Raw genomic sequence first — 12,546 nt, forward strand, 5'->3', positions numbered from 1 at the left:
ATCCCATGCACCACTACAGGCTGGGGACTGACTGGCTAAGAAGAAGTTCTGCAGAAAAGCACCTGGGGATTACAGTGGATGAGAAGCTGGAGATGAGTCAGCAGTGTGCCCTTGTTTCTAAGAAGGCTAACGGCATATTGGGCTGCATTAGTAGGAGCATTGCCAGCGGATCAAGGGAAGTGATTATTCCCCTCTATTCGGCACTGGTGAGGCCACATCTGGAATATTGCGTCCAGTTTTGCCCCCTCCCCCCCACTACAGACAGGATGTGGACAAATTTGTGAGAGTCCAGTGGAGGACAACAAAAATGATCAGGGGGCTGGGGCACATGACTTACGAGGAGAGGCTGAGGAAACTCGGCTGAGTTAGTCTGCAGAAGAGAAGAGTGAGGGAGGATTTAATAATAGCCTTCAACTACCTGAAGAGGTGGTTCCAAGGAGGATGGAGCCTGGCTGTTCTCAGTGGTGGCAGATGACAGAACAAGGAGCAATGGTCTCAAGTTGCAGTGGGGGAGGTCGAGGTTGGATATTAGGAAACACTATATCACTAGGAGGGTGGTGAAGTGCTGGAATGGGTTACCTAGGGAGGTGGTGGAATCTCCATCCTTAGAGGTTTTTAAGGCCTGGCTTGACAAAGCCCTGGCTGGGATGATTTAGTTGGTGTTGGTCCTGCTTTGAGCAGGGGGTTGGACTAGAAGTCTCTTCCAACCCTCATCTTCTAAGATTCTATGAAAGGGGAAGGAGTGAACTTTCACCATTGTGGGTGCTATCCCCACCATCTCCTGGGGTCCTTGAATCCAGCATGACACCATTGTGCTTTTGTCAGCCTGATCCTGAGAGATCCTGGTCAAACTGGGCCAGAGAGAGAGACCTAGATGACAAAACCACTTCCACCGGCTTTGGCTAAATCCCTTTTTATCTGTCTCCTTTTTCTTCTGTTTAATAAGAATTTGGTTTAGCTAGTTGGGACTGTATATTTTGCAACATTGCTATAAGCTTGTGATTTAGAAAGGCAGTTAAAAGCAATATCCTACATTGACCTGTGCTGGAACAAATATGCCAGGTCTCCAAGTGGCTGAAAATATTGTTTCTTCAGCAGTGTGATTGCAAGTGAATTTCTACACCAGGGACAGAAGCTGCATTTTCTGTCTTTACTGTTATTTTCTCTTCCCTCTTGTGTGTGTTTGTCATGTTTTGTCTCCTACGAAAGGGGTTTGGACTTTAACAACAGCTCCAACCTATCACAACTAAGTTCTTCTTTTCTCCAAAAGGATAATTATTACCATCTTTAATTCCATCTAAGTGACTGTCAGACGAGGGTGATGTAGGGGTGGGGTTCCTTCCAAAGATTCTCTCCCACTAAAGGGAAATGGAACAAGATATGTTGTTGAAAGGAAACCTTTATTTAATACTTTACATTTCAAATGCTTTAACCATTTTACCTTCTGTTTCTGTATTTTTAATAAAAGATTAAAAAGGATTTGTAATGTGTTTGCCCTGGTACTAAGCAGGCTGAGGTCTCTCTATACCAAATCCCGAACCTTGTTTAAAACTGTTTAATGTGGAATGGTGAGTGGGTCATGTTAACAACTTTGACTTTTTGGCCCCATATATTCCATCTAAATTAATACAAATTCTCCAGATAAATGGTATCAAGTCATATAGATTACAATTTTCCCCTTTAACTCCACCCAGCCAACCAATCAGAACAAATTATGAAGCACTGCTGTGTCTAATGGTACAGATCATTCCTGAAGAAGACTGTATAAGCTATAGGCCATTTCTAGCTTTATTTGCTATGTTCATTGTAATGGTATATTGTATATGTTTTGGATGTACTCATTTATTTTTACCATATGAACTTCCACAGGGTAAATCTTCAATAGCTGTCATTCTCACAAAAGCATCACTTGTTTGTGATGTGTCAACAATTGTGCTAACACTGAAGAGTGGCTGTTCGTACAGTAAATCAATGCACTACATTTCTCCAGTTTCAATCTCTGCCCAGAGTTGGCTGCATGGGGACCCAAAAGACCCATATGGTTTCAAACTCTTAAAACAGTTGCCGGTAAGAAAGCTAAGTAGTCAGCAAATCTATATCCAAAGAGAGTAATGTTCAGCCTCCAATTTTGTGCGTCCACTTTTGTAGGAGACACTGATTTCACAAGAGAAAGTGGAAGCATGCTTATTTGCACACAAAAGTTGAGGAAGTGAATATATAAACTGGTGTCAACATATTTTTGTAGATGATTTAGTTGTGCACAAAAATGTGTGTGCAAAATTAGAGGCCAGGGCTTGAAAGTTGGATCAAAAATTATTATATTTTGTTACAAATATGCCATCAATATTTACTATGTTTAGGCTGAGTAAATCAAAATGTTTGTAGAGTCCAAGGCCAGAAGGGACCACTGTGATAATCAAGTCTCACCTCCTGTATAACAGGCCATAGAACGCCTTCAAAATAATACTGTTGAATTAGGGCATATCTTTTTATAAAACATCCAAATTTGATTTACAAATTGCCAGTGATGGAGGATTCACCATGACCCTTGGTAAGATGTTCCAAGGGTTAATTATTCTCACTTCAAAAACTCTTACACCTTATTTCCAGTCTGAATTTTTCTAGCTTCAATGTCGAGCCATTGAATCATGTTATACCTCTGTCTGCTAGACTGAAAAGCCCATTTTCAAATATTTATTCACCATGTAGCTACTTACAGACTGTGATCAAGTCACCCTTAACCTTCTCTTTGTTAAGCTAAATATATTGAACTCCTTGAATCTACCACTGTAAAACATGTTTTCTAATCCCTTAATCATTCTCATGGCTCTTCTCTGAACCCTCTCCAATTTATCAATGTCCCTCTTGAATTGTGAATACCAGAACTGGAGACAGTATTTCTGCAGTGGTCACGCCAGTGCCAAATACAGAGGTAAAATAATTTCTTTACTCTTACTCGAGATTCCCATGTTTATGCATACCAGGACTGCATTAGCCTTTTTGGTACAACATCGCACTGGGGACACATGTTTGGCTGATTATCTGCCATGCCATGACCCCAATATATTTTCAGAGTCAATGCTTCCTAGGATAGAGTCCCCCATCTTGTATGTCCAACATTCATTGTTCCTAGATGTATACAGTCACATTTAGCCATATTAAAACTCATATTGTTTGCTTACACTCAGTTTACCACATGATCCAGGTTGCTCTGTATCAGTGAACTGTCCTCTTCATTATTTCCACTCCCCCAATCTCTGTGTCATCTGCAAATTTTATCAGTGATGATTTTATGTTTTCTTCCAGGTCATTGATAAAAATGTTAAATAGCATAGGGCCAAGAACTAATTCCTGAGGGGCCCCACTAGACATCCATTTGATGATGGTTCCCTATTTACCATTACATTTTGAGATCTATCAATCAGCCAATTTTTAATCCTTTTAATGTGTGCCTTGTTAATTTTATAACGTTCTGTTCTTTTCAAACAAAGAATCACATGGTATCATCTCAAATGTTTTGCATAAATATAAGTATATTTCATCTACACAATTACCTTTATCAATCAAACTTGTAATCTCATTTTTTTTAAAAAAAGATATCAAATTAGTTTGAAAAGATCTGGTTTCCATAAACCCATGTTGATTGACATTAACTATATTACCCTCCTTTAATTCTTTATCAGTGACATCAGCCACTCCATTATCTTGCCTGGGACTGATGTCAGACCAACAGGCTTATATTTATCCAGGTCATCCCAATTTACCCTTTTAAAATATTGGCATAATGTTAGCTTTCTTCTGCCAATTCCCCAGTGTTCCAAAACTTATTGAAAATCAACATTTACAGTCCAGGAAGTTCCCCCACCAGGTCTTTTAAAACTCTTCAGTGCAAGTTATCTGCTGATTTTAAAATATCTAACTCTAATAGCTGCTGTCTAACATCTTCCTGAGATGCTAGTGGAATGGAAATAGTGTCATTGTTGTTATCATCATCATCATGATATGACAACATCATCTACTTTTTCCCCAAATACTGAACAGAAATATATATTGAATACTTCTGCCTTTTGTGCATTATTATTAATAATTGTATCATTTCCATCTAGTAATGGACTAATACCATTGTTAGGTTTCTTTTTGTTCTTAAGAAAAAGTTTTTTTATTAAAAAACTTATTTTATTATTGTCTTTAACTCTGCTGGCCATAAATTTATCCTTGTGTCCCTTGGCTTCTCTTATCAGTTTTCTACAATTCTTAGATTCTGATTTATATTTATTACTATTGACTTCTTTTTTCTTCCATTTGTTATATATCAGCTGGGAGGAAGAATTTAATCAGAAAAAACAATGATAATTGGGAATTGTCTAAGATATAATTGTTCTTAAACAATTCCCAATTATCATTTGTTTTTTCTGATTAAATTCTTCCTTCCAGATGATTTGGTTCATAATTATTTTCAGCTTTGTGAAACTGCTCCTTTTCAAGCACCGAGTATTACTGATTTGGGCTTTTTTTCTGTTGCATATTACAAATATGATCAAGTCATGATCACTTGTACCAAAGCTTCCATTAATTTTTAGTTCTGTAATCAATCCCTGTTTATCTGTCAAGATGAGGGCTAATATAGAATTCCCCCATGTTGGATGCAACACTGTTTGAGTTAAGCTATTGTCATCTATAATATTTAGAAATTCCAAGGATGTTTTAGTACTGGCAGCATCAGACCTCCAGCATGTCACTCAGATTGAAGTTCCCCATGATCTCACAGCTTTTTTCCTGACTCTTTGTAGATAGGCACTACAGGAGTAGGTCATCCTGTTCTCTACTGTGATTTGGTGGTCTGAAGCAGACACCAATTAGTATCCCATCTAGTGCATTATCATCTGTTAGGACATTGATCTCTAAGCATTCAAGAGCATTTTTTTCCAAGTTGTCAGTGACTTGGAAACAGGTAATGCCATTTTTGGCATACAGAACCACTCCCCTCCCCTTTTGCCCACTCAATGTTTTCTAAATAGGTTATAATCATTGCTTTTAACATTCTAATCATAAAAATCCTCTCACTACATGTTAATTCATGATTTCAAGGCTACTACTGTCCTCCAGAATATTTTGTTTTTTCTGTCAAGATTCCTAAACCCCACAAATACAGGAGCTCTGAAATGGGATTGGAAGCAGGGAGCAGGGCAAGATAGAAAACCAAGTTACCGAGTTATGATATTATTAACTTGACTATTGAATACCTCGTTCTTAACATTAGTTTATTTTATACACATAGCCAATTCATATGACTGAATGGTTCATTTTCTAACATGGCTTTTTAATCATGTGAAATGTTCTAGATCAGACTTAATATTGGACAATTCTGTAATATCTTAATTATATTTAAGATACAAAATATATAAAACTTTGCACATTGTTAGACCCATATTTCAAACACAGATGCCTAAATAAGACAACCAAATCCCTTACTAGGATATAGCATATAGACATGTCAAATGTGTATGCATATGTGTCAATTTGAACATTCAAATATAGGATCTGAATGTTCCATTTAGATGCCCATGTTTGAAAATTGAGTCCACTTGGTTTATAATTCATTTTATTAAACATTATAATACATATATTTTAAGGAGATAGATACTTTTCCATTTGGGACAATAATGGACGTAGAAATGTGACAAAAAATAAATGAATCAGTCGGTTTTGTGTCATCTGTGGTATTAATACCATATACATTTCTTCTGCCAGTTATTCTGACATTAAGACATTATTGTATTATCCTTTTGACTACATCTGAATGTGTATTTATTCCATATCCATCTCTCTTCTGTTGTATTATATACAGGTAAACTACAGGCCTCCATCTAAACTGGGAATAGCTGTTCCACTCACTGATAACTTTTATAATGCTGACCCCAGCAAACCTAGAATGAGAGATTATTTTGCTGGATCAAAAGTAAGTCTTCTCTAATCATTTCACTGCTGCTGAATGTTCTGGGATCATGGGTGCTTTCTCAGGCTGTAAGCTAGCTAAGTTGAGGAGGTAAACACGCCACTGACAGCCCAGCCAGCTGGTGGCTGAAAACAATGGCTAAAACAACATGGAAAACCAAGTCTCAGTTCTCAGCATGTCCCTTGATCCCCACTCTGGAGGCAGTGAGGCATTCAAATGACAAGAGGCTGCAAAGAATCTCAGATGCCAGGTGAGCAAAGGAAAACCAGACAACTCTCTCAGTATGCACTTATAACTGCAGAACACTGACAAGGGAGGAAACGATAAACCATCTCATGGAGGAAAAGGCAAAAACAGCCTGCAATGTGCTGGGTGTTTGTGAAACACAATGAAAGAAGGAGATGGAGTTCAGCTGGAGGGATGGAAGCACAGTCATTCTAGGAAAAGGAAAAGGCACAAGGAGAGTTGGAGGAGTCGGATTAATCATAAACAAGGAATGGTCTTCGAAAATTGTCTCATGCCATTTGAAGTCACCGCATATTGGGGTGCTTTACCTCTGACTGATCCAAAATAGTACCCTCAAAATCATCCAGATCTATGCTCCCACAAGTGAATGCGAAGATGACAATGTGGAAGGATTCTATCAGGAACTGGAGGAAACCCTCGTTCAGAGTTCCACATATACGATTGTGATGGGAGATTTTAACGCCAAGGTTGGAAGAGGGAGAGAGGGCGAATAGTTCATAGGAAGGTGTGGTATCGGAGAACGAAACGCGCAAGAACGACTAGCTATATTGACAGAGATGAGGAGAAAGTTCATTGGTAACACCTGGTTCCGAAAGGAGGCCAACAGAAGGTGGACCTGGATCGCACCAAACGCAAAGACAAAAAATGAAATTGAATAGTTTCTGATAGATAGACAACGCATCATGCAGGATATTTCAGTAGTGCCATCATTCAATATTGGTAGTGATCATTGCCTACTGAGAGCCAGACTCATGTTCTCTGTGAAGTTGGAGAAAAAGGCGCTGTGTATGGCGAACAGAAGGCACCAACCGGTAGCTTTTGACGAGGCAATCCTGAAGGAAAACATTTCTAGGGAAGATTGGAGCCTCCTGAACAACTGTGATGATGATTATTAGAACTTCAGTAAGAAACTGAAGAGACTCAGCTGAACATGAAAGACCAAGAAGAGCTAGCAGAAGAATCTCGGCGAATACAAATACTTTATTGGAGAAGAGAAGGAAAATGAAAAGAAATGGTAGCGACGGGCTCGAGTACTCCCTTCTCTGCAAGCTCATGCAAATTAAATTGAAGGAAGACTTTGAGAAATTTCAAACCGAAAAGCCCCTAAAGGCTGCTGAAGATCGTAAAAGTCTCAAAAAAAATGCAAACAGTAATTGGAGTTGTACAGGTCAACATTATCAGCTTTGAAGAACAGGGATGGAGAATCAGTAAGCGATGGAACAGAGATGGAGGCAATCTGCAGGGATTTCTATACCCAGCTGTTTGCATCCTGTATAGACATCCCAATGCCATCACTTCAGGAAACCGATGAACACATACTTCAGGTTCTCATTAGCGAAGTCTGTCACGCAGTCCATCAAATGACGGAGGAGAAGGCTCCAGGTAAGGAGGGTCTGACAGCAGAAGTGCTTAAGGCGGGAGGTCAGGAACTTTGGAAAGCTCTCGCACAAAGGTTCAGCTGCTACCTGGAAATCTAGATGATTCTGTCCAGTTGGAAAGAGTCCAATACCATCTTGCTGCATAAGAAAGGCAATCGAGAAAATCGAAAGAACTATCACCCAATCTGCCTGCTTTCGCATATCTATAAATTGTTCACTAAAATAATAATAAATCGACTGTCATGAAACCTGGATGAACAGCAACCTAGAGAGCAAGCCGGCTTTCGAAGGAATTATAGCATGATAGACCACCTCTTCATGCTAAACCAACTACTAGAGCGTTGAGGGGAATTTAAGTTCCCTTTGTGCATTGACTTTGTGGACTACGAGAAGGCATTCAACAGCATAGAGACTAACATTGTCCTTGAAGCTCTTTCAGAACAGGGAATCAGCGTGAAATATATCACATTACTAAAGGAAGCAAACTCTGGCTGCAGCACGGACATATCACTGTTTGATACTCCCCTCCAAATCCCCATCGAGAAAGGTGTGAAACAAGGAGATATAGTTTCACCAAAATTATTCACAGCCTGTCTTGAATCGGTTTTTCGCTGAGCAGACTTGAAAGGTGGGACTAATATCAACAGCGAGCGGCTAAACCATCTCAGGTTCACAGATGATATAGTGCTGGTAGCCAAAAATACAGCCCAACTTGAGAGAATGCTTAAAGAACTGAACGCGAAAAGTAGTCAAGTTGGATTTAAAATGAGATCAGATGTTCTGCCAAAAACCCACATAACTCTTGGAGGAGAGCAGATCCAAGAGGTTGATAAATACGTTTATCTGGGCCAGGAAGTCAGCATGCGACACGATCAGAAAGGTGAACTGTCACATAGAAAAAAAGCTGGATGGTGCATATTCAATGACATCAAGGACATCCTCCAAGGAAAGATCAGCAAAACAACTCATGTGAATCTTTTCAACTCAACCAGGCTTCCAGCAATGTTATATGGCAGCAAAACTTGGTCGCTGACAAAGATTGAAGAACATCAACTATCTGTCACACAGAAAGCAATGGAACAAACATTTTTGGCCATTTCTCCCCACGATCACATCCCCTATGAAATAATTAGGCAGCAGTCTGGAGTGCGAGACGTTGTTGTTGAAAGCAGGCTCAGCAAAATGCGGTGGGTGGGACATGTGGCCCAATTCAGCAACAACATATGGCCCACAGCTATATCCGTGTGGTATCCACAAGAACAGAAACGGCCGCGCAGTCAGCTTCCAAAGAGGTGGGATGATTTCCTAGCAAGCATGGTGAAGGATTGCCAGAGTGAGAGATTAGAAGACGTGTTGTGATTGGCTCAGTTTCAACTGATGAAGGACTGACAGTCTACGTAGACTACGCCACATACTTTGATGGAAACTGCAGTGTACAACTGTGGATTCTGCAACGATAGAGAGGAAGGACAATGGAAACTAACTGGTACTACAGCTGCTGGAGACTTTTTCAATGGAAAATGTCAGTTCCTCAGAAACACATCCATTTTGATTAAACTTTTGTTGGGAAGGTTTTTCAGATCCAGGACAGGAGTTCTGGTGAAAAATGAGGTGAGGGTGAATGGAGGAAGAGACCCATCACAGAGTAGCCAGGTGGTTGGGGCACTCACATCGGATGTGGTTCAAGTCCCTGCTCTGCCTGCTTTGGAACAGGGACTTGAACATGTGATTCCCACATCCCATGTGAGTGCCCAGCTACTGGTCTATTGGATATTGTAGGGTGGAAGTGGGGGGTGTCTCTCTCTCTCTCTCTCTCATTAACTTGATGACAGGTCTGGTCAATTTCACAGCTTCTATTCAATGGTGAGCAGAAGTGAAACTGACAAGGATCATGTCTATTTTAATAGCCGCTACCAGACCTTCCAGCATTCCCAGCTTCACTGCAGTGGGGGATTCTAGGGAATATATTTTGTTTTGGAAACACTATGCTCTTCTTCAAGTGGTTGCAGAGATGTATTCCACTCAGGTGTGCATGTGCCCAGCACGCCAGAAAGGGACAACTTTGCTTAGCAGTACATGTCAGGTGGCACATGCACCCTCACACCTCCTTTTGGTCCTTCTCAAGGCTATATAAGGGTGACACTGCCCCAGCTCTCCTCAGGTCCTTCTCACTCCCACAGCTTGAGTCATAGCATTCAGTGTGGTCACATTTTGGTGTCACAGTGCCTTTCTCTGTGAATGCCTTTAAATAGTTCTAGATAGTGGTAGTAGTAGTACTCTTACTATTTAGTTAATTAGTGTGATGCTGGTAGCACTGGTGCCAGCTCTTGCCAAGGCTGTAGGTGTCAGCTGAGCACTGACAAATTTATAGCTGGAATCCAGGCCAACTTGCATGTATGTTAGTATTATTCAAGACCGGTGTTAAACTTGTACGGATGTGTTAGACTCTAAAATGCTTGTTAATTGCTTTATGCATTAATCTTGTAATGTCTGTATCCCATGCTATAAAGTAGGGCTGTCTATTAATCACAGTTAACTCACATGATTAACTCCAAAAAAATAATCATGATTAATTTTTTTGAGTTAAATCACACTGTTAAAGAATAGAATATCAATTGAAATGTATTTAATATTTTTGGATTTTTCCATATTTTCAAATATATTGATTTCAAGTACAACACAGTATACAAAGTTGACAGTGCTCACTTTATATTATTTTTATTACAAATATTTGCACTGTAAAAATGGCAAACAAAAGAAATAGTATTTTTCAGTTCACCTCATACAAGTACCATAATGCAGTCTCTTTTTCGTGTAAGTGCAACTTACACATGTTGATTTCTTTTTGTTATATAACTACACTTAAAAACAAAACAATTCAAAACTTTAGAGCCTACAAGTCCACTCAGTCCTACTTCTTGTTCATCCAATTACGCACATAAACAAGTTTGTTTACATTTATGAGAGATAATGCTGCAACACTCTGATGCGGAAACTACAGAGCCCGAACCACCAAAAAAGAAAATCAACCTTCTGCTGGTGGCATCTGATTCAGATTATGAAAATGAACTTGCTTTTGGTCTGCACTGCTTTGGGTGGTTATTTCTTTTAGGGCTGACCCAAGTTGTTTCTAGGATGTCTCTGCTTTGTTTCCTAGTTCCAATCCTGGGAGAGTTCAAACAGGAAACCAAAGAAAAATTTCCTGTTGGCTATCTTTTCCTCTTCCATGGACTTATCGGACAGCTTCAGATTTGCTCTGCCTCTCTATCTCTGTCTCTCCTTTAATACAAGCATTCAGCTGTGGTAGTTTCTTCTGCAGCCTCAGGACTGCCTGAACTGATTTAAGATTGTGTGCTGTTGCCTGTGCTGCCCTCAGCACTGCTTAAAAATCAGTGTGCAGAGGCAAAATCAGTTCCTTTTACTGGTACAAAGAGATCCCTTTGGCACTGATGCCAATGTTGGCTTGTGCAGTTTCAGTGCAGACCAGATCTACAGGTTCAATACTAACATTCGTTCCAGTGCCAACTGTCTGTGCAGCCTCAGTATCCCTACTGGTACTCAAGGCGCTGGTTACCATACCATCTTTAATACCAATGTGGTCCACGTTTTGAACCTCAGTCAAGTATGGGCGTTTGCTGACTCCACCAGGGCTGGCTCCTCTGTTGTCATCAGACTATTTGGAAGATTCCTTGTGTTCGAGCTCAATGTCATCTACTGCCTCTCTCTGTCCTTCCAAGTACCAATCTTGAAAGTCTTTGAGGCCTCCAGGGAATCACTATCATTACCAGAACCAGCACCATTCCCACAGTAAGGGTAGGGGTTTGGGGCCCATGTGGCTCCCCTGAGTTCCCACCAGACTCCACTTCAGGTTGTTTATAATGTCTTTGTCTTGTTTTCCCTTTTTAAGCTCCTCCTTTCCAGGCACAGCAAGCCTTACAGGTGTGCCTAGTTAGTGCTGAACAAGCCCAGAAGAGCTCATTAGTCTCCTCTCTATTATAGTGAGGGTTAACTTTGGGGATGCTTCTCAATCTTCAAAGACCCAATCCTCTTCTCATTGCAGAGCAAGATCACTGAACCTTCCTATTGTCTCACTTTCCAACTCAGCTAGACTGGAGTCTCATACTCATTTCTCCCTCTGAGCTATTACAGTCTGAAACAGTATTGCAGGAGCAAGTTTTGCTACAGGAGATTCCACGGGCTCCTCTTCCTTCCTCACCTTCCTCACTGGATGATTCCACAATGTCGGATTTGTTTGCTTCTGTTACTCAAGACCCTAAGTCTTATCAAGATCTGCTGAGGCGAATGACTACAGCCTTGGGCATTTAGACAGAGTTTGCTCAGGAGAATACCCATAAGTTGGTGGACATTTTCCAACCATTAGTTGCAGGAGCTCTCCCTGTAAATTAAGCTCTTTTGAAACACACACAGCATATGGATAAGCAATACTATGTCCCTATGCAAGGCTTTGAGAGTTTCTACTGCCATTCCATCCCAAACTCTCTCCTTATAATGGCTGCAAATGGGAGGTTGAGACAAGAGATATTCAAGCTGACGCCTGAAGATAAGGCGACTAAGGGGTTAGATTTAATGGGAAGGAATATTTATTCTACCTTGTCATTACAGATGCACATTGGTAATCAGCAGGCACTGTTATTGAAATATGACTTCCTAAATTGGAACGTGATGTCTAAATTTATAGATAAATTGCCAGAAAACTCCAGAGTTCAAATCTGGTTGGCTTTACAAGGACCAGGATCCAGTCTTTCATGAAAACACCCCAGCTCCGCAAGATGTTTCCTCAGTGAATGGATCCAGAGTGCCTCTTCTTAATCTGTGTTATACTGAAACAGTCTTATGTCTCTACTCATAGGCAATGTGATCCCCGTCTGTTGTAATGTTCCTTTTTTACATCTAGCTGGTTTCAATTGTTTACCATTGTCTCTGATAGTTTTCCATTGATAGCCT

The 12,546-nt window shown here is 40.3% G+C and overlaps 1 protein-coding gene across 4 annotated transcripts in view; it reads left to right on the forward strand.

The window, feature by feature from the left end:
• CATSPERB (cation channel sperm associated auxiliary subunit beta) overlaps window positions 1-12,546 on the forward strand; it is a 92,791-nt gene that overhangs the window by 60,662 nt on the left and 19,583 nt on the right. For all 4 annotated transcript variants that reach the window (XM_045016604.1, XM_045016605.1, XM_045016606.1 and 1 more), the window contains 2 exons: window positions 1,870-2,067; window positions 5,849-5,959. In XM_045016604.1, the coding sequence (XP_044872539.1) occupies window positions 1,870-2,067; window positions 5,849-5,959 (309 nt within the window). The remainder of the gene's footprint in view (window positions 1-1,869; window positions 2,068-5,848; window positions 5,960-12,546) is intronic.

This window comes from Mauremys mutica, chromosome 4, assembly GCF_020497125.1.
Source record: "Mauremys mutica isolate MM-2020 ecotype Southern chromosome 4, ASM2049712v1, whole genome shotgun sequence".
NCBI lineage: Eukaryota > Metazoa > Chordata > Testudines > Geoemydidae > Mauremys > Mauremys mutica.